General features: G+C 52.8%; 2 protein-coding genes across 2 annotated transcripts in view; one reads left to right on the top strand and one right to left on the bottom strand.

Annotated features, from left to right (window-relative positions):
* Positions 1–22,208, bottom strand: part of LOC147647258 (uncharacterized) — a 387,407-nt gene that overhangs the window by 196,931 nt on the left and 168,268 nt on the right. The window contains exons 7-8 of the mRNA XM_086872454.1: positions 9,756–9,811; positions 9,342–9,671 (exon numbers count right to left, since the gene is read on the bottom strand). Of these exons, the coding sequence (XP_086728580.1) occupies positions 9,342–9,671; positions 9,756–9,811 (386 nt within the window). The remainder of the gene's footprint in view (positions 1–9,341; positions 9,672–9,755; positions 9,812–22,208) is intronic.
* Positions 1,433–3,424, top strand: LOC147647267 (uncharacterized). Its single transcript, XM_086872399.1, is given in 1 exon segment — positions 1,433–3,424. A coding segment is annotated over 1 exon segment (1,323 nt). The 3' UTR covers positions 2,756–3,424.

Below are 22,208 nucleotides of genomic sequence, written 5' to 3'. Positions count from 1 at the left end.
CAAGTCAGTGATGACTTGGAGGGATCCTCAGACTCAGCAGTGGGAAACGGATATTAAGTATGTGGAGGGGTCTCCACAGGTTGCTGAGTTAGATGCTGTCGTCAGGGCTTTTGAGAGGTTTTCTGAACCACTCAATTTAGTATCTGATTCGGCATATGTTGCAGGGGTTGTAGCGAGAGCTGAGAACGCAGCTCTCAAGGAGCTGTCTAATCCCCAGCTATTTGAGCTGCTTTCAAAATTGATTTATACCGTTTCTCACCGAAAGCAGCCCTTTTTCGTCATGCATGTGAGATCGCACACAGAGCTCCCTGGCCCAGTAGCTGAGGGAAACGAAAGAGCAGATTCCCTCGCTGCCCCTGTTAGAATGGCTCAGCTCCCTGATGTTTTCCAGCAAGCCAAGTTGAGCCATCAGATGTTCCACCAGAATGTGCCTGGACTGGTCCGCCAATTCCACCTGAGGCAAGACCAGGCCAGGGCCATCGTGGCCATATGCCCACACTGCCAGTCCACCGCAATGCCGTCCCTGGGATCAGGGGTTAACCCTAGAGGCCTTGGGAGCTGCGAGGTGTGGCAGATGGATGTCGCCCATGTCCCCGAATTTGGTAGGTTCAGATATGTTCACCTCTCCATCGACACCTTCTCAAGTGCAGTCTACGCCTCTGCCCACACAGGAGAGAAAGCCGAGCATGTCTGTAAACATCTCATGCAGGCTTTCTCTGTGTTGGGGGTCCCCAGAGAGATCAAAACAGATAATGGCCCAGCATATGCCTCCAGGAAACTGGAGGATTTCCTGCAAGAGTGGGGAGTGGAACATAAAAGAGGCATCCCACACTCCCCCACCGGCCAAGCAATCGTTGAGCGAGCCCATCAGTCGCTCAAACGCATCCTGACCCATCAAAGAGAGACCATGAAGGGCTGCACCCCACAAGACCGGCTGTGCAAAGCTCTTTTTACTATCAATTTCCTAAATTGTTCAGATAACGATTTAAACCCTCCAGTGGCCCGGCACTTTATATCAACCAGCAACTACCAGTTGCAACACCACCCTCCAGTGCTGGTTCAAGACCCAGAGACCCAGAAGATCACGGGTCCATTTGAGCTGGTGACCTGGGGGCGAGGTTATGCCTGCATTTCCTCGCCCCAGGGGCTAAGGTGGATCCCGCAGAGGTGGGTGAAGCCTTATGCCCCCAAACATCCAACCAGGCCACCAGACAGCCCAGAGAAAGAAGCCACGTCCGAATAGGCCACCCCCCCGACCCCCCAGAGAAGAGAAGGAGGAAACCTCGAGTCCCTTTCTTTATGTTAACCCGCATTTCCTAGTATGCTAAACCAAGTGTATGGGTTTTTTTTAGAGAGAGCCATCCTGGATATGACAGCCCTGAGCATCACCCCAACTATCGTACTCCTGATGCTGCTGGTGACCCGGACAGCAATGTGGATCATGCCTCAGCCCGAACAGAATGTTTGGGTCACGCTGGCAAAGTCCCTGCAGCGTGACGAATTGTGCCTGTCCACCGGAGCGACAGGGAATCCAATGGCCACTTGCCTGGTGGGGATCCCTCTCAAACCTGAAGAATTTCCCGATGCCTTAACCGCCTTAGTTAGAGATGCCAATCAGGGGAAGCCGGCTCATCGTGTTGTTCGTTCCGTTCCATCATACAAAGTAAAAAGGCCTGTCCAGAACCCCCTCCTCCTCTGGAGAGACTGGCAGGACAAACTCGAGTGAGCAACCGAAGAGCAGCAGGAATTCGACTTACTAGACTCTTCCCCGGCATCGTTTTGTGTTCATTTCAAATACCGCCCCTCTGACCCAGCCCCATATCCCCAGGTAATTCAAGTAAATAAGCAGTTCCAAGCTGCCAAGTGGTGCAACACCATCGCGCACGTCAAAATGCCCTCAACCCTTGACCCTTCCCCTCGTAAGCTACCTAAGGGTCTATTTTTAATTTGCGGAGATCGGGCATGGGCAGGCATCCCCTCTCGCCTTCTCGGAGGGCCGTGCACATTAGGCCGGTTGTCCTTGTTTTCCCCCAACACGACCCAAATTGACAATTGGTCCACAAGAAATAATTCGACTAGCAAGAAATGCAGCCTGGATGATTTAGATCCAGACTGCGATTCTGAAATTTTTCATTGGAGTAAGCTAAAACGGGTGGCAGTGGCAGTGTTTTTGCCTTGGGTAGCCGCTGCCAAAGCCCTGGGTGAATTAGGACGTTTTGAGTGTTGGGTAGTAAAGCAAGCTAATTTAACGTCAACCGCGCTGAGCGACCTCCTCGAAGATGAGGAGATAACCAGGCGAGCCACCCTACAGAATCATGCAGCCATCGATTTCCTGTGGCTTCTGCATGACCATGACTGCAGGGAGTTTGAAGGACTCTGTTGCATGAACCTTACCACCAAGAGCCCCAGTGTCCGCCACACCATCGCGGAGATGCGAGGCATGATCCACCAAATCAAGCAAGAGTCCAACGACTGGGTCACCAACCTCTTTTCAGGATGGGGACTGTCCGGATGGCTTCTCTCAATTATTAAGACTGTGTTGTGGGTTGTTTTTGTTATTTTTATGATCTTAATCGCGTTTGCAGTGCTGCGAAGAGGTCTAGTCCAATCCATTCTTCACCTTCTGTCTCCCCCACCGCAAGTTAATAATGTTAATTTGAACCCACTTCCCTCCTCCTCACCTCCACCTTCTCTTGCTCCTGAATGGTTTGTTGTACCCTCTGCTCCCCCTGACCCTGCAACATCCTCTTTCTAAAAAAGAAAGGGGGAGATGTTGCATTCTGTTTGTTAATTCTGTTTGATTTGATGGTATGTTCCTGTTATCCCCCTGTTACTGTCAGATAGTGGTTTTGCCCAGTTGTCAATTTAGTAAACCCCTCCCATTGTTCCTGAATCTTCCCTGCTTATCACCCTCAGCCTGCCCCTAGCCCTTGTCCGTCATTGTTAATCCTGCCCTTTGTTCCAGCATTTTCCATGCCCTTCATCCCCTACTCGAGGCCCCATTGGTGTTGTGACCACCGTCCCACCCATGTTTCCTCTCATTGGTCCCAAGTGTTGTAAACCCCTCCTTCGTCTCCTCCCAGGTTGTGTCCTGATTGGTTTTTCAGTTTGTACCCTCCCCTCTTTAAATTTGGAAGCACAGAGCTGTTCGGGGCTCAGTTGCTCTCCTCTCTTACCATCCCAGTCCTTTCCCCTGTCATTGCTCCCTTTACCCTTCAATAAAACCTGTTCCTGGGAAGACAAAGAGACTCTGAGCCTCCTCCATCCCTTTACTGAAACCCGCGACGCCTGGGATCTACAGAGCCCGAGTGCAGGGAGCTCTGGAGGTTCGGCACGTGGACTGTTGTTCCTGTGCTGTTCCCCACTCTTGGCGCTGCCATTAGCCAAGTTGTCCAGGGCTAGCCTGAGGCTTGGAAAGGTGTAGAGCGCATCGTCATCGTGTGACATCACCGATGGGGTTATGACATCACAGAGCTGGCTGTGACATCATAAAGGATGGTGTGAGGCCATTGAGCAGACACTGCCATCATAGAGGGTAGCTCTGTGACATCACAGACCAGGATGTGACATCACAGAACAGACTGTGACATCACAGTTTGAATTTTTGACATCACAGTCTTCTGTGACATGACAGTACAGCTGTATGACAATACATGATAACATCCCAGAGTTGGCTCACTTAACAGAGCTCAAACTTAACAGGACTTCAGTTATACCTTAACCTTAACTGAAACCTCCAATGCCACAATTTAGTAAAACAACAGCATTTACTGGATTTAACCCAACTTATAACATATGACTTTTTGATTTAACAGAGGGATAATCCTTAACAATATTCAATTTAGCTTATAACTTATATTAAACTTTACAAAGAGCAACACTAGACAGCATTTAACTTATACCTCATGACTTACCCTCACCCACAGGCCTGACTGACTCAGATCTCCAGGGCACTCCAGCCCCTCCCAGAGCAGCATTTCTGCCACATTTGCCAGGGCACAGCACTGGTGTGTGCACACAGACACAAAGATGCAGTGCAAGGCAGCTGTGAGAAATTCCCCTGCAGGGCAGGGAAATGCTCCCTGCCGATGCTTTGGCATCTCCCCAGCGGGCCAAGGGCTGAGCCTGGAGGAGTGGGGGGATCGGCCCAGGCTCCGTCCTTGTTCGGGGATGCCCCGAGTGCAGCAAACGGGAGAGTTCCCGGCTCACAGAGGCCCCACTCCGAGGGAGGTGGCTGGCCCAGGAGAGCTGCAAGGGGCTCCTTTTGGAGCGCTGTTTGTAGGGCCCCAAGAGAGGGGCTTCAGGCACAGCAATGTTTCATCCTGGCCGCACTTGGCATCAACAGCTTTCTTTGCAAGGCTGAGAACAGGGATGTTGTGCCACGCAGGGAACAGGAACAGTTCCCAGGGCTGCTCCTGAAGCAAGCAGGAGCTGCTTGGGCAGCAGCAGTGCCTGGGAGCAGACAGTGTTTCTGATGAGCTGCAGAGGAGCTGAGCCCAGGGGCTGTTGGCCAAGGCCCAGGCCCAAGGAGCATTTCTCAGCTGGCAGGGCGGCCTGAGAAGGGGAGGGGGGAATGCACCAGCACAGGGCCCCATGGAACCAAGGGACCATTGTGACACTGCAGGGCACCATGAAATAAACAAAGCATTGTGATACTGAGGGGCCTCATGGAACCAGTGAGACCATTGTGGTCCCCACAGAACCAAGAGGACCATTGGGATCCTGTGGGGCCTCGTGAAACCAAGAGGCCTTTGTGACACTGCAGGGCTGCATGGAACCAAAGGTCCACTGTGACATTGAGGGGCTGTAAGAGACGGTCCGAAGATTCCCTCATCTGTCTCACAACCATCTCAAGGACAGAGACTGAGACCCTGAATATCACAAGGGACTTGGTTTGGGGGTTTGGGCCTAGCTGAGATGGATGTTTGCTCAGTGATTGTTTGCAGGTGGTTGCACGGTACACTGCTCTCATTCCTGCTGGTGAGCAGAGGCTTGGTAACCTGCGCAACGGGTTTTCCACGACTCATGGCTCTCATTCCTGCTGGTGAGCAGAGGCTTGTGCCTGGTACCCTGTGCAATGGGTTTTCCACAACACCTTGTCCTTGTTCCTGCTGGTGAGCAAAGACTTGCAAGACATGGATCACTCTGTACCCTACACCTGCTCCCCGCGCAATGGAATTTCATCACAATGATCATCAATCTCATCTGGTTTTGGCCCTGCACCCCTCGCTTTGCAAAAGACTATAAAATTATACCCCAAACTTACCTTCCTTTGAGATCTCCCCAACCAACAGAAGACTCTGCGTCGTTGGACAGCTGAGTGGACTTCGACGTTGGTAGCTATAATCCCCTTACTCTCTGTTCCTTATGCTCTGCTTTCTCTCCTTTTAGCTCTATTGCATATTAGTGCTGATGAGCACTCAATAAAGTGTGTTTTGCTGTTTAAGTCCTTGGTTTGCTGATAATCTTTTGTACTCTAAGACCGACTAAAAGAACCACATCACGAATCCCACCTTGCAGATCGTGACAGTCCCAGATGCCAGCTCAGCCCCTTGTGCAACTCTCACCCTTTGGCTCAGCCTTTGTGTCCCCTGGAGGCGCTGGCAGAGCTGATGGGGTGGGGCAGGAGCGGGGCAGCCCCAGCGTTCCCCTGGCAGTGACAGCACAGCCGGGCCAGCAGCCCCAGCGTTCCCCTGGCAGTGACAGCACAGCCGGGCCAGCAGCCCCAGCGTTCCCCTGGCAGTGACAGCACAGCCGGGCCAGCAGCCCCAGCGTTCCCCTGGCAGTGACAGCACAGCCGGGCCAGCAGCTCCAGCGTTCCCCTGGCAGTGACAGCACAGCCGGGCCAGCAGCCCCAGCGTTCCCCTGGCAGTGACAGCACAGCCAGGCCAGCAGCCCCAGCGTTCCCCTGGCAGTGACAGCACAGCCGGGCCAGCAGCCCCAGCGTTCCCCTGGCAGTGACAGCACAGCCGGGCCAGCAGCCCCAGCGTTCCCCTGGCAGTGACAGCACAGCCGGGCCAGCAGCCCCAGCGTTCCCTCCCTGGAGACGCTCCAAGGGAAGCGGCCAGAGCCGCGTCCAGTCAGCGGAACTGAGCGGCCACTGAGCACCCCCGGCCTGGGCTGCTGTGGATTCCTCTGCACACAGCTCGGGGAAGGTGCCCTTGGCCACCCCCACAGTGCCACAGACAAGTGTCACACACAGTTACAGAGCTCTGCACACAGCTCACAGGGGCAGTTAATTTAAAAAAAAACCAAAAAATCACCACGAAAAAGAGATCCTACAAAAGAGAACCTAGCAGAGGTGTTCCACCTTTCAGTTGTCACACCTGCATGCACACAAGACCTGGGGCTACAAAAAATGAGGCTTTATTGGCACATTTGCAGAAAAATCAGGTTTAGGACAGGCTATCAGCAGAACTGTTCTCAGCTGGGTGAAAAAGGCCCCTTTGGCAGCTGCAGGGCCATTGAAAATGCAGACCCTCAGGCCATGGGGGAGAAAAGGGCTCTGAATTCCCCTCCCCTGACACACAAATCCTGCTCCCAGGCTGCTCCCCACACAGGATTCTACTGGAGGACTGTGGAAGGCTGAGAGTTGTCTCTGGCTTCTTCATGTTCCTTGTCCTAAAGCTGCCTGGGAGAAGAAATTTAGGGTAAACTCCACTGGCACAATCCCTCCTGGCCCAGGGCACAGCCCCAGGAAGGTCTTTGCTCCTCCCTCGGCCCTCCCTGAGGAGGCTGGCAGGGCTCGCAGGTTTATGGCATTTGTCCTTGCTGCCCCTCACATCCCACTGCCCCACAAAGAGCCCCGAGCCACCCGTGAGGGACAGGCCCTGCTGGGCCAGGCCTGGGCTCAGGGCTTGGCCTTTCTGCTTCCTCCAACCCAGCCAGGGCTGGCTCAGCATTGCAGTTCCTGTGCTGTGCCCCAAGCTCGCTCGGGCCCTGCTGGAAAGGGACCTGAGGTACCTCGATCCCCTCGGGCAGTGCATGGGAGAAAACAACAAACTTCTCAGGAGGATGGGGAACAAACTTTCAGCTGCAAACTTTAGAGAATGAGGTCCTCGGAAAATCATAAATCTGCATGCAATTAGAGGAAATCACTTCACTAAGCACAGACTGAGCCAACTCGTCCAACCCGTCCAACTTCAAGCTATCCAGATTTTGAAAACTGGAAGTCAGGAGAAAAGAGAGGGACAGAGATCCAGTCAGCCTTGGATCCAGCGCCATCTCAGCTGCTGAGAGCTCCAGGGCCATGGCACATGTCAGTGTCACACCCGTGTCACAGCCTCACCTGCTCTGCTCCCTCTCCCAGCTGGGGTTTTTGGGGTGCCAGGGGCTTGGCAGCCACTTTGGGGCTGGAGCAGAGGCTGCAGTGGCTGGGCTGGGGCAGTGACCGCCCCACACAGGCAGAACTTGCTCTGCCCCCAAACACACCCTGGAGATGTCTGGGGCCATTCATCATTTCTCTGCTCTCCAGCGCTGAGGCAACGCACTCTGGCTACAGCTCTGAGCTTGAGCCCATGGCAACCAGACCTGGCAATGGGGCTCCATGGAGCTGCTCTCAGGAACACCCCAAGAGCTGGGGAGTGCCCCAAAACCTCCTGAGAAATATGAGATACCTTAAAATCTCTTTGGGAACATCCAAATATCCAAAACTCACTAACGGGTTTCCCCTCCATTCATCATCCCCAAACTTTGGCTGTCTCATTGCAGACCCCACCCCACCTCCCCAATCCCAACCCCAACCCATCCCATCCCTGCTGGACTTCAGAATGCCTTCCCAAGCCTGATTCCCCCCCATTTCACACCTCCCAAACTCCATCCCACCCATCCTGCCCCACCCAATGCCCATCTCACCCCTCCTGATCTGCATCCCACTTCACCCAATCCCCTTCCAACCCCATTCCACCTGATGCCTTCAGAAGGCTGACCTAGAACAGAGGCTGGACAGAGTTAAGAATAAAGTTTATTAAAAGGCCTTAATGGATACACCTTGGGCAGTACCATAACCTGTATGTACTTGTAGCCAGGGCTACACCCAGGATGGACCAAAAATGGTCACAAAAATGAACAACTGATCACAAGGTCTCACATTTTTAGAAGTTTAGGTTCATCTGCATATTTGGGTTCATTGTCCAGTTACAGCTTCAGATGATGAAGTCCCATCCTTCTTGTTTTCTCTCTTCAGTCCACCCTTGTTTATGCTTTTGGGCTTGGAACTTGTAACGACTGTCCTTGGTATCAAGCTAGAAAAGGAATTGTTTTGTCTACCTGTTGTAGTTTAAGGCCTGGCGATCTGAAGATTTCGGGATGTAACGGAAAGTTAGCAAAAACCCCTCTCTGTTAGGATAGTAAAACCTTCTGTAATTAGCAAATAGCACTCAAGTGTAACGTAAGCAGATGGGAGTAACACAATGACCCTAGGTTATAAAAGGTCAAATTCTCCTGCAATAAACGCCATTGCTTTGCCATCCATCACATTGATGTCTTGTGGGTAGATTGGCCAGGGTGGCCAGGGGGGGAGGCCACGGTGCTGGCTCCTGAATTGGGGTGTTTGCCTTGCTTGGAAAACCTACACTACCTACTCTGTGAAGAGAGCTCAGTAACACCTAATGTGAAGTTCAAAACTACAAACCTAGGCAGTGCAGAACATGAAAGATATGAAAGCTAAAATTTAAGGCAACACACCCTGAGGGGCTGTGGAATCCAGTCATTTTGGGTGGGATTGAGTAGATTTCAGTGGGACTGAGCGGTTTTGAGGTGACAGATCGAACCCTCTCGTCTCCTTGAGTGCCAAGAAATGGAGACAACTCCACCAAATAACCCCACAACCCCTGAATATTCCCAAGTATCTCCCAGATTCCCTTGAAGCACCAGTAAATGTGAGGTTTTAGATGCCTTTGATGAATTTGTAGACATTTATTCCAATTTTGTCTGTTTTAAAGAGATGAAGATGAATCAAAAGATAGAACCAAATCAAAATGACCACCAGCCCAGTGTGTTGCCAACACAGATCACTGGGAACGTGGGTCATCAGAGCTCTGCCCAACGTGGGTCCTCTGATGGGGATGGAGCTGGGGCAGTGCACAAAGCTCTTCCTGCACTTGGGGCACTCGCAGGGCTTCCCTTACCGGTGCCTCTGTTGGTGCTGGGTCAAGTGAGAGCTCTGGGTGAAGCTCTTCCCACACTGGGGACACTCATAGGGCCTCTCCCCAGTGTGGATGCGCCGGTGGGTGATGAGGTGGGAGTTGTGCTTGAAGCCCTTCCTGCAGTCGGGGCAGCGGAAAGGCCTCTCATCCGTGTGAATCCGCTGGTGCAGGAGGAGATGGGAGCTGGTCTGAAACCTCTTCCCACACTCAGGACACTCATAGGGCCTCTCCCCAGTGTGGATCATCTGGTGGATGGTCAGCTGGGACCTCCGGCTGAAGGTCATCCCACATTCCCCACACTTGTAGGGTCTCTCCCCAGTGTGGATGCGCCGGTGGGTGATGAGGTGGGAGTTTTGCTTGAAGCCCTCCCCACAGTCAGGGCAGCGGAAGGGCCTCTCATCCGTGTGAATCCGCTGGTGCACGAGGAGATTGGAGCTGGTCTGAAACCTCTTCCCACACTCAGGACACTCGTAGGGCCTCTCCCCAGTGTGGATGCGCTGGTGATGGATGAGTTGGGAGCTGAAGCTGAAGCCCTTCCCACATTCCCCACACTCGTAGGCCCATTCCCCAGTGTGGATCATCTGGTGGCAGATCAGTTTGTTGCTCAACCTGAAGCTCTTCCCACACTCCAAGCACTTGTAGGGCTTCTCCCCATCCTGAAGCTGCTCATGGACCACCAGCTCAGAGCCCTGGCTGGATCTCTGGCCGCCTTCCCGGCACAGGGTGGGTCTTTCCTCCTCAGAGCACCCTGGGATGGGTTTGGAGCCTCTCCTCCTGTGGGATCTCTGGGGATTTTCCTCCCTGTTGGATTCCTGAGCCATGGAGCTGCTCAAAACGGCCTCTTCCACGAGGTTCTGCCGTGGGGATTTGTCCTCCCTGGTCTCCATCCTCAGCTCCTTGTCTGGGGGAGGAAGGACAAGGAGAGGATGGGATTTGCCTCCGTGCCAGAGGGAAGGGGAAGGAGATCCCCCCAGTGCGTCCCCGGCAGGACGGCGTCGGCAGCGGGGTTGTCCTGCAGCCGGGGGCCAGGCTGGGCTGGGAGATGGAGCAGGAGAGAGGGGGAAAGGGGCACTGACTTCCTCCTCACCTGCCTGGGTGTCCTGGGGCATCTTCCTCACAGCCTCCTTCTCCATCTGAACAAGGTTTGGGAATGGGAAATCCTGGTATGAGGAAAAATACAGTTCATGAGCACATCGGATTCGGGGGTTCCTCCTGCCCAAGTTCATCTTTAGAAATCACAAGCTATCCATAAAAACCTCCCAAACACCAAGATTCAGCCCTGAAAATGTCTCCCAGGAATTCCCCATCTCTGGTCTCTCCCCTTGGTGTTCAGAGGTTCCCCCCGTCCCAGCTGCTGGGGGTCACGCTTGTATTGGGGGTCCCCTGTCTACTCAATCCCTCCCCAGGCTGCTGGGAGTGCCAGGAATCTGAAAAGCTCCTCCCATTTCCATCTCCCCACTTAGGGATGCTGGGACCCCCCAGTGTCCCCCCAAGGGGCATTTTCCACTCAGCTTTGCAGTCATTAAGTCGCAAATATCCCCTCCCAAAAAACCCAACCCAGGGACCCCCCAGGACATCTGGGCTGAGCTCCCCTTCCCTGGTCACCTGTGGGATGGGGGGTGATGATCCCACAGCTGGGGGACTGTAAATTCAGGGAGTTCTTGACCTCTTGGTTCCTTCTCCTTTCCCTGATCCTTCTTTGTCCCTCCTCTTCCTGTTGAAGTTCATTTAAACAATTATGGTCTGTCCCAAGGGAAGAACTCACCCTTGGTGTTGTATAAGGTCAGTCCCTACCTAACCTCCCTTTTCTTTTCCCTATCCCATTGGCTGTAACCCCCCTGTATCCCCTGGCCACCCCCTCCCCCAAGTTTAAGAGACAGCACCCAAGGAATCTCAGCCTCTCTCTTGCCCCGGGCGATCCACATACAATGAACCCAGGACCACGTCTCTAAAGTCTGACCTTTCTTTGTCTAAAATACCTTAGGTCCATGTTGGATATATTTTGAGACCCCTTCCCACCCGTGTACTGTGAAGGGCGGACAAATCCCCATGGGGGACAAGAATGAAGGGGTTTGTGGAGTATTTACAACATCTTCCTCCCTCTCCTCTCCTTCCATCCCTCCTCCTTCTCCTCCCTATCGCCAGCTCCTTCTCCTGCTTCTATCCCTTCTCCCTCTCCTTCTTCATCCCTCCTCTTCCATCTCTCCTCCTCCTCCCCCAGGAGCAGCGACACCCTCGGTGCCCCGTTCCCAAACCCCTCACAGCCCACGGCAGGAGCGGGGATGGAGCCGGGACAGGTCGGGATGGGCAGCGCGGGGCTCTCCGCTGCTCCCACCCGCTGGGGACGGGGGGAACCCGGCCCGGGGAAAAGGAGAGGGAAACTGGGAAAATTGGGGGCTGCAGATCCAACCTGGGGCTGGCTGGGGACCCTGGCTGGGGACTGCCAGCCCTTGGGGCTCCTCTGGGGAGATGTGGGACCGGGGAACACAGAGAGCGCTGGGGGATCCCAGGAGTGGCAGCACTGGCAGGGACTGGTTTGGACTGGGGTAACTGGAACCCTACTGGGGTAACTGGGAATCCTTGGGAATGAGCACAAGCATGCTGAGGGCAGCTGGGATATACTGGGAGTGTCTGTGACCATCCTGGGGAAATTGAAATCACACTGGGAACAACGGGAACCATGCTGGGGACAACTGGGAGCAACTGGGATTGACTGGGTCTGCACTGGGGGCAGCTGGGCATGACTGGGACCATGCTGGGAGGGTCTGGGATCATCTGGGGAGGGACTGGGACTATACTGGAGGCAACTTGGTGCAACTGGGATCAACTGGAAGGTACTGGAACCATGCTGAGGGGACTGAGGCCACAGCTGGGATCATACTGGGAGCAACTGGGACTAACTGGGAAAGAAGGGGATCATTCTGAGGTAACTAAAACCTTACTGGGGCAACTGGGATATACTGGGAATGTCTGTGACCATACTGGGAACAGCTGGAACCACACTGGGAGCACCTGGGGGTGAGTGGGACCGTGCTGAGATGGACTGGGACTATTCCAGGGACAACTGGGATCACACTGGTAGGAACTGGGAACAATTACAACTATTCTGGGATCATACTCAACTGGGATCATACTGGGATCACAGTGGGAGCAGCTGGGTCCCTGCTGGCTGAGACTGGGATCCCACTGAGGGGACTGGAATCATACTGGGATTGACTGGGAGTGGCTGGGAACAACTGGGATCATGCTGAGAGCAACTGGGAGGAGCTGGGAATGACTGGGAGCGTGCTGGGGCTGACTGGGATATACTGGGAGAGACAGGGAGTCCCAGGGATCCCACTGGAGGCTACTGGGGTCACACTGGCACTGCCAGGGAGCAACTGGGGGCCACTGGCCTCATACTGGGAGTGACTGGGATGATACTGGGAGTGTGAAGGAAACTGGAAAATTGGGGAAAAAATGGAAAAAAACCCAGGATAAATTCAAGGAAAATGGAAGGGAAAATTCAGGGAAAAACCAGAAAAGTATCAGGGTGAAATCCAAAAACATCAGGGGAAAATCAGGAAAAAATTGGGAAAAATTTGGGAAAAATGAGAAAATTTGAAAAAATTGGGGAAAACCAGGAAAAATTTGGGGGGAAAAAAAGAGAAAACTCAAGGAAAAAATGGGGAAAAATTGGGGAAAAAAGTCAGGAAAAGAAAGTGGAAAAAAATTTGGGAAAAATCAGAAAAAATGGGGGAAAAATCAGGAAAAACCAGGGAAAATTGGAAAGAATATTGGGGAAATCAGGAAAAAAACTGGGAAAGAACTTGGAAAAACTGGGGAAGATCCATAAAAGAAAGAGGAATAAAATCTGGAAAGAAATAGGAAAAATCACAGGAAAAATCAGGTAAAAACTAGGAAAATTTGAGAAGAAATTGGAAAAAAGCTAGAAACGAATTGGAAAAGGAAAAGAGAAGAATCAGAAAAAAGTGGGAAATACATGAAAAAAATTGTGAAAAATTGTGAGAAATCAGGGAAAATATCAGGAAAAGAAAGCCGAAAAGACCCTGGGAAAAATCAGGAAAAAATTAGGAAAAATATTGGAAAAATGAAGGAAAAACCAAAAACATTTGAGAAAAAAAATTGCAAAAAAATCTGGAAAATAATTGGGAAAAAATCAGAGAAAAAATGTGGAAAAAAAGGAAAATCACGGGAAAATCAGGGAAATGAAATGGAAAAGGATAAAAATATCTGGAAAAATCAGAAAAAAAAAATAAAAAAAAATCAGGAAAGAATTGAGGAAAACCAGAAAAATTAAGGAAAGGATAAGGGAAAAATCTGGAAAAAAATGGGAAAAAAAGGAAAAAACACAAAAATCAAGGAAAAGTTTGAGAAAAAAAATGGGAAAAAATTGGAAAAAAAAAATCAGGAAAATAAAAAAAAATCATTGAAAATATTATGAAAAAAAATAAGGGAAAATCAGGAAAAATATTGAGAAAAAATTGGGTAAAATCAAGAAAAGAGGGAAGAAACCTGGAAAAAATTAGGAAAAATCAGTAAAAAAATTAGGAAATACAGGGAAAAATCAGGGACAAATTGTGAAAAAAATCGGGGAACGATGAGGAATAAATTGCGAAAAGAAGAGGGAAAAGTCAGGAAAAAACGGGGAAAAATCAAGAAAAAAATTTAGGAAAAGAATTGGGAAAAAACAGGGAAAAAACAGAAAAAGAAAGAGGAAGAAGACTGGGAAAAAACTGGGAAAAATCAAGGAAACAAATCAAGGAAAAAATCAGGAAAAGAAAGTGAGGGAAAAAACTTTGGAAAAATGGGAAAAAAATTGGGAAAAAAACAAGAAATATCAAGGAAACAAACAGGAAAAAATCAGAAAAAATTAGGAAAAAAAAGGGGAAATATTGGGACAAATCAGAGGGAAAAATCAGGAAAAAAATTTTAAAAATATTCGAGAAAAATTGTTTGAAAAATGAGGAAAAAAATCAGGAAAAGAAAAAGGGAATAAAACCTGAAAAAAATCAGGGAAAAAAATCAGGGAAAAAAATAAAAAAAAAAAAAGAAAAAGAAAAAAATTGCAGGAAAATCAGGAAAAGAAAATGGGTAAAACAGGGGAAAAAATCGTGAAAAAAATGGGAAAAACCAGAAAAATTACAGAAAAATTGGAGAAAAAGTTGGGAAAAAGACAGAAAACTTTGGGAAAAGAAGAGGAAAAAATCAGGAAAAAATGGGGAAAAAAATGGGAAAAATTCAGGGGAAAATGAGGGAAAAATCAGGAAAAAATAAGAAAAAAAACAAAGAGAGAAAAAAATTGGGGAAAATCAGGAAAAGAACAGGATGAAATCCCCCTATCCCATTTTTCCATGGAATTTTGGGAATTGCGTGCCTGGGAGGTTGTAGAAGAATTTCCAGATCTGGGAATCCAGGGAGAGGGGAAAGGTGGAATTTCAGATGAGCTGGTCAAAATTTTTGGGAAGGTTGATGGCCTGGTCCTATTCCAGCTTCCAGAATGTTCAGATGAATCCCACGCCTCCTTCCAGCTGAAAATCATGGAAAAATCACGGGAAAGCTGTGATTCAAATTCATGGAGTTTTGCCCCCAAAGCACCCTTTTTTCCCACCAAAATTTCTATTTTTCCCCCAAATTTCAATTTTTGAGATAATTAAATGGCGAAGATAATGGGAAATGGGGAAAAATAAGATAGAAATTGAGGAAGAATGGGGAAAAGTTGGGGAAAATTAGAAAAATATGGGGGAAAAGTGAGAAAAATGGGAGGAAAAATGGAGCAAAATAGAGGAAAATGGGGAAAAATGGGGAAAAAATAGGGAAAAAATGGGATAAAAATAGGAAAAATTTGAGGAAAATGAGATGGAAATGGAGAAAAAATTGGGAAAAATGGGAGAAAGAAAGGGAAGAAAATTAGGATAAAATTGTGGAAAAATGAGATAAAACCAGGATAAAAATGGGGGGGGGGGAATAAGGAAAACTGGGATAAAAATGGGAATAAAAATGGTAAAGACGAGGCAAAAATGGGGGAAAAATGGTAGAAATTGGGGAAAATAGGAGTAAACATGGGGAAAAAACTGGTAGGAAATGGAGCAAAAATAGGGTAAAATGGGGAAATAATAGATTAAAAACAGAAAAAAAAAATGGGAAAAATAGGAAAACATGGGGAACGATTTGAGGAAAAATGGAGGAAAAATAGGAAAAAAATCAGAAAAACTGGGAAAAAATGAGGACAAATGAGATAAAAAAATGGAAATTGAGGGAAAAAGGAAAAAAAAGGAGGAAAATTGGGGAAAAATAAAAAATAGGACAAAAATTTGGAAAATTGTTATGAAAATGGGATAAAATTAGAAAAAATAGAGCAAAAATGGGATAAAACTGTGGAAAATGGGATAAAATGGAGACAAATTGTACTCTAATAGGGAATGCCTGGGAGTGACTTGGCTTATGGTGGGGGGCACAGGAAACTGGAGCCACACGGGGGGAGCAACTGGGCAATGCTGGGAGCAGCCACTGCCGGCACCGGGAGCCCCGAACCCCTTTCCCGGCCATGCCGGACCCGCATCCCCCCGGCCCCTTTGCCGGGGCTCTGCCGCCACCGCCACCGGGACCCCCCAAAAACACCTCCCGGGGACCCCCGGGGTGCCCCCGAGGGGCATCTGCGGCTCGGCTCTGGAGCCCTGCCATCCCCAAACATCCCCCCCAAAAACCCCAAAGCCAGGGAGCCCCGGGGGATTTGGGGCGAGCTCCCCCTCCCCGGGCACCTGCGGGATGGGGGGCGATGGTCCCGAAGGAGCTGCAGATGCAGAGAGCGGGGAGCGCAGGTGGAGCCTCCTCTGCCTGCTCCAGCTCTTCCTCCTCCTGCTCCTCCTCTTCCTCCTGCTCTGTCCCTCCTCTTCCTCCTCCTCTGTCCCTCCTCTGTCCCTGTGCGTGGTTCGGAGCCCTCGGGTGAGCGGGGCCGGGCCGGGACACGATGGGAAAGGGCTGGGTCCCCCCCAAACCGAGCTGGGGGCAGCGGAGCTTTGGGGGAACAATGGGAACGGGGCGGGACAGGGGAACAGGGGGAGGTGGGAGCACTGAGGGTCCCCCAGTTCACCCCAGGAGCCCCAAGCCCCGTCCCAGCCCCCCCAGTTCCCCCCGCAGCCCCGGCTGAGGGGGGCTCAGCCCAGGAGCCGCCGTCGTTCGGGGCTCCCCCGAGTGCAGGAACGGGAGAGTTCCCGGCTCGGGGAGGCCCCAGCACAGGAGGGGATCTTGTCCCTCTTCCAGGGCCTTTCAGGGTCTTCAGGCCCCTCTCAAGAGGAGTTTTTCTCTTTTTCAGGTTTTTGGGGGGGATCCCACCACTACAGGGGTGTTTTTTCCTCCCCATTTTAGGGTGTTTGTGTGGCCGCAGCCCCACAAGCCCCTTTTGAGGGGGGATCATGACGGCTTTAAGTGACATTTTTAGGGGTGTCCCCACCCCAAGCCCCTGTAGGGGATGTTTTGTCCCCCAGGGTGGATTTTGGGGGTTCTCTCTACCATGGCCGCTTTAAGGGCCCCCGGTGTTGTCGGGTCCCACTGTAACTCCTCTTAAAAGGGCAACACCGCTCCCGTTGGTTCCGGCAGTGGAGCCCGGGAGGGGTTGGGGGTCCCGGGAGGGGTTGGGGGTACCTGGGTGATGCCGATGGTGTCCATGGGGATCCTGCGCTGGGTATAAACCTTCGTGAGGGGTTCCTGGGGATTTTCAGAAGTTCTGGGTGTTTTTGGGGCCATGGTGGTTTTTGGGGGGTTCTCAAGGGGGTTTACAGGGGTCCTGATGGGGGAATTTGGGTGATCCCGGGGGTGGAATTGGGGGTCCCAAGGCTGTTTTGGGGAACCTGCTGGTGATGGAGACGGGTACCCCATGCCGGGTATGAACCTTCTCAATGTCTGTATGGGGTTTTGCGGTTTTGGGGAGTTTTTGGAGCATCCAGGGATGTGTTTGGGATCAGGGGAGGTTGGGGTGTCCCGGGGGCTTTGGGGGTTCTCGGCAGGTTTGGGGGTACCTGGGCAATGCGGGTGGCAGTGCTGGGGACCCTGTGCCGGGTTTGAACCTTCTCACAGCGCACGGGCAGCGTCAGCGTGTTCAGGGAGATCCTGGGGGTCCCGGGGGGTCACCCCAAATCCCAGGGACCCCAAATGCTGAGGGACCCCCCGAACTGCCCTCACCGCTGGATCTGCTGCAGGCAGGGGGGCACCAGCACTCGGCCCCCACCCTCCACCATCACAGGGGGGCTGTGGAAGAAATCTGGGGTGCACGGACAGGTCAGGTGGGACCCCTAAAGTCCTGGGGGAGGGGATACGGGGGGACTTCCAGGAATTCCAGTTATCGGGGGATGAGAGGGGACCCAGGAAGAGTTTAGGGGGGCTGGATGGGTCATGGGGAGACCCCCAGGAGTCTTGTGGGGGGTGGGGAGGGCAAGGAACAGGGCAACCCCCAGGATGGGTTTGGAGGGGAACCGGATTGGGGCTCTCATGGCAGTGGGATGGGGAGATCTGCCCATGGAATTCCATGGGAATGGCATGGCAGTGAGATCCATCCACAGAATTCCCATGGGAATGGGACAGCAGCGGGATCCATCCATGGAGGTCCCGTGGGAATGGGATGATGTCTGAGATCCATCCATGGAATTTCCATGGGAATTCCCACATTCCCAAATTTTGCCTACCGAAATCCCACATTCCCATTCCCATATTCCCATGGGAATTCTGCCCTCCCCACCTTTACACTCCAGCGCCTCCCGCCCATATCTGACATATTTCCGGAGACATTCCCTGCAGCTGTGAGCCAGGGAATTTGTTAATCCCTCAGCCTGGATCTCAGGGATCCCCATGGCGGTGCCACAGTTGCCATCGCAGCCCCACAGATCCCCCAGCCCCGGCTCCCCCCGCTCAGCCCCGCTCTGGCTGTGCCGCTGCTGCAGCATCTGCAGCTCCCCGCTGGCCCCGTGCCGGTGCCGCTCCTTGTGCCGGCCCTGGCTATCCCAATATCCCAGCCCTGGCTATCCCAATATCCCAGCCCTGGCTATCCCAATATCCCAGCCCTGGCTATCCCAATATCCCAGCTCTGGCTATCCCAATATCCCAGCTCTGGCTATCCCAAGATCCCAGCCCTGGCTGTCCCAATATCCCAGCCCTGGCTATCCCAAGATCCCAGCCCTGGCTATCCCAAGATCCCAGCCCTGGCTATCCCAATATCCCAGCTCTGGCTATCCCAATATCCCAGCCCTGGCTATCCCAATATCCCAGCCCTGGCTATCCCAATATCCCAGCCCTGGCTATCCCAGTATCCCAGCCCTGGCTATCCCAAGATCCCGGCTCGGCTCCGCCCAGCCCCGCTCGCTGCGGTGGCGCTGGAAGGGGATCCCAGCCAGGGACCCCATGGACATGGACTGCGGGAAGCCCGGGCCGGGCTCCGACAGCGCCGCGTGCAGGGAACGCAGGGAGAGGAGAACTGGGGGGACATTTGGAGATTTGGGATCGGGGGGGTCACGGCTGAAGGAAAGGGGGAACGGGGAGAGCCGGGAAGGGCATTTGGGGATGCCAGGAGTGACAAGAGGGGAGGCTAGGGCTGGCTAGATGTGGCATGGCTGGAGTTCAGGGCGTTCCTGTACCCAGGAAAGGGAGCTCCAAGGGTCCCCGCTGTCCCCATTGCCAGGACAGGGCAGGGAAAGCCGGGATGGCTGGGAATAGGGGTCCCGGGTGTCCTGAGTGCTGAAGAAAGGAGGGGCTGGCTGCTGGGAGAGGCAGGAATAGGGGTCCGGGGGGTAAATGGGTCAAGGAGAAGGGGGCTCTGGGGGCTGCGGGAGGCGGGATGGCCGGGAAAGGGGTGCAGGCGTTCCTGGTGCCGGATAAGGGGGTGCAGGGTGGGACCCACGGCCGGGAATGGGGGTTCGGTGGAATGGCGGCGCCCAGGAATGGGGGTTTAGGGGCCCCTCGGCGCTCCGGAATGGGCGATCAAAGAGTCCCGGTGCCGGGGTCCCCCTCACCTCTCGCCGCCCCCCGGGAGCGCCCCCGGCCCCAGCGCTGGAGCCATCGCGCTGCTCCGCTGCGGCCCCGCCCACAGCCCCGGCCCCGCCCCCAGAGCCGCCTCCGGCCCCGCCATTGGCGCCGCTCTTTGCTGCCCGCCAGTGGCAGCCCGAGGCTGCAGTGACGTCACCGGTCGCCGGGCAGATCCCGGCGGCGCAGGGCGGCCAAGGCGGAAGCGAAAGTGCCCGAGGGAGCGCGGGGGGAGGGGACGGGGCAATTCCAGGGAATTCCCCTGGATCCCCTCCCGGGATCCCCCGGGACCCTCCTCGGCCGCGCACTGCGGGACCCCCGGGACAAACTGAGCTGAACTCCCGGGCCCTGCGCCCAAACTCTGCCTGGAACCCGCCGGCTTCGGCCCAAAGCGGGGGAAGCCCCGGGATCCGCGGATCCCATTTTTCCTGCGGCTGCGGCTCCCCAGCCCCGGTGGAGCAGGAGCGGGCGCTGGGAGCCCGAGCCCCGATTCCCAATCTCCTTCTCTCTCTCTGCTGCTCTCTCCCTCTCCTTTGGGTGATCAGAAATGCCAGAGCGGCTGGAGAGCCCCGTGCCCAGCTCGGCTTTCCCTGGAAAGGGAGGCCTGGGGGTGCGGTGCCCCGGGATGGCCGGGAATGGGGCTCCGGGGGTCCCCGGGCTGACGGAACCGGGGGATCCAGGGGCTGCCAGGGGAGGATCCCCGGGAAAGGGGGTGCAGGGCGCTGTTGGTGCAGGAGAAGGGGGTGCAGGGGGTCCCGGAGCTGGGGAAGGAGATGCGGGGGGGTCCCAGGGCCCAGGAATGGGGATCCAAGGGGGTCCCAGGGGGGGCTCCCCAAAGCCCCTCCCAGGGCACAGCAGGAGCTGGGTCAGGAGCTCTGGCAGAGACCAAAGGGGGTGAGCCCCGCATGGGGGGGACATGGGGGAGTCACAGCCGCTCCCGGGGGGGGACACGACCCCCGGGGACCCCTCCTCTCCTTCTCCCACGTACCCCAACAGAGCCCCTAAATGGATGAGCAGAGCTCGGTGACTGCAGTATGAAACTTGTTCAGTGGCACAGGAGGATTTAGAATTGAGGACAGGGGAAGGGTTTAACCCAGCCTCCTGTTTGAACAGCCTGGAGAGGGGGCTGGGGAGAAACCCATGCCTGCATTGAATTGAGAGAGATCCAGACCCGGGCTGGGAGAGATTTGAGACACACCCACCTTTGGACTTTGCTGTCCACAACACCCTGTCACATAAAGGTAAAACCTTACAAAAGAAAGGACTTGTAAAGTCATGGTTTAGGATTTGTTACTTGGGTTAAGTATAGCTAGCAGCTAGCGAGATAATTTCCCATGCAAAAACATCTTGAGAGTGATGTGTACACTCGCCATTACCAACCAGTGAACTGAGTTCCCAACCAACTGGAATTAAGCACGGTGCCTTCTGATAACCATGTAAATATAAGCTGTGTACAATAAAGCTTTGGCTATGGTGGAAGAAGAAACAGGTGTCATTGTCCATCTCTACTGTGACACACCCAAGCAGGACATCGGGTCCTGCCGAAGCAGCGGAAAGAAGCAGCTCTGGTGGCCAAGTGGCACGGCCCATTCCAAGTGTCCCTGAGCACAGAAACAGCCCCAGCACAGCTGAACACGGGGGGACCCCTCAGCCTCGGCTCAAGGGCTCTGCAGCCCCGCAGATTTGGATTTCCCAGCTGCAGCAGGAGGATGGGAGCCGCCCCTGAGCCTGCACTGAAGGCAAGGCAGCAGCAGCCAGGGCTCCCCAGCGGGGGAAGCCCCTGGGCCTGCCCACAGATCCTCTGCTGAAATCCTCGGCCTGGGCACCCTCCTTTGGCATCTCCAGCCCCTGCGGGACAATCCTGGCTGGCACTGCTGGAGCTTCAGGGCTTTCTGTGCCTGCCCTGGCCACAGCTGCTGGGGAAGGCACCCTGAGAATTCCACTCTGGCTCTCAATTACACTCACACTCTGGGTTGGCTGGGATTAGACTATTGGAAAATACACCAGGTGTAAAATTATTTTTTATTTGATTTCTCCAGTCAGGCTTGGTTTGCATTTGCCTTGGGAAAAGGAATTTTAAAGGGTTTTTCTTTTAAGGGATGTTCCACCTCTCAGCAGAGATGAACTTAACATCTCAACAGACTGGGAACAGCCCAAAAGATTCCCACAAAGACAACGACCATCAACAGAACATCAAGGCCCCACAGCAAACATCAACCAACATCTACCCCAGACACTGCCCTGGCACAGCTGGAGACACCTGGTCTGGAAAAGGCTGAGCAGGAAATCCAGGAGTGCAGACCTAATTCACATCAGAGACACAGAAATCCGGATGCAACAGGAAACCAAACACTAAGGACTCCACAACTTGGAAACAATGAACACTAAACCAATGGATTTCTATGGGTTCAGACTGTATAAAGTTTAGGAAACATCTAGGAAAACTCACATGTCATGGAATGATTTTCTCTGCACATGCAGACTGTGTGTGGTTGAAATGATTCTGTTCAGAATCAAGTCATGCTTTATTTCTCTAAAGACATTGTTGGAGAGTTTTTGCTTTTCACAGTTTCAGTGAAAGGATTACACCATTAGAAGAATTTTTTGTAATAATTATTTTATAGTGTCAGTTCTGTTTGGGCCAGGGGTGTGAGAATCAGTTTTTAGTCAGAGGAGAAGAAAAATAAAACATTTGATTGCTTTCTAATTTTTGTTTTTATGTTTGTGCATGGCTCTTAGTGATGACAAAATTATGGTATGGGTTTTTCCATGTTCACCTTTAAGCTGCATTTTGAAAACTAGAAGACCTTGAAAGGAGGCCCTTTAAAATGTAAACAGTTAATAGAAAATTGTTTAAAAAAAACAACAAAGAAACAGCAGATGGGGGAGGGAGCCCTCCATGTGAGTCATCCCATGGCTGCCCTGGAAGAGAAGCTTCATTCCAGGCAGCCAGCAGAGGAGCTTTAGAAATGCAAATTAACACCTCTGGGCCAAAGCCTGGACAATGTACCAGGGTGTTCCTGCCTGGGGGAGGAATTGGGCTGAATTCCT

This window comes from Cyanistes caeruleus, unplaced genomic scaffold, assembly GCF_971803275.1.
Source record: "Cyanistes caeruleus unplaced genomic scaffold, bCyaCae1.hap1.1 HAP1_SCAFFOLD_65, whole genome shotgun sequence".
Lineage (NCBI taxonomy): Eukaryota > Metazoa > Chordata > Aves > Passeriformes > Paridae > Cyanistes > Cyanistes caeruleus.
Note: the sequence above shows the minus strand (reverse complement) of the source record. Positions and strands in the feature narration are given on the sequence as shown.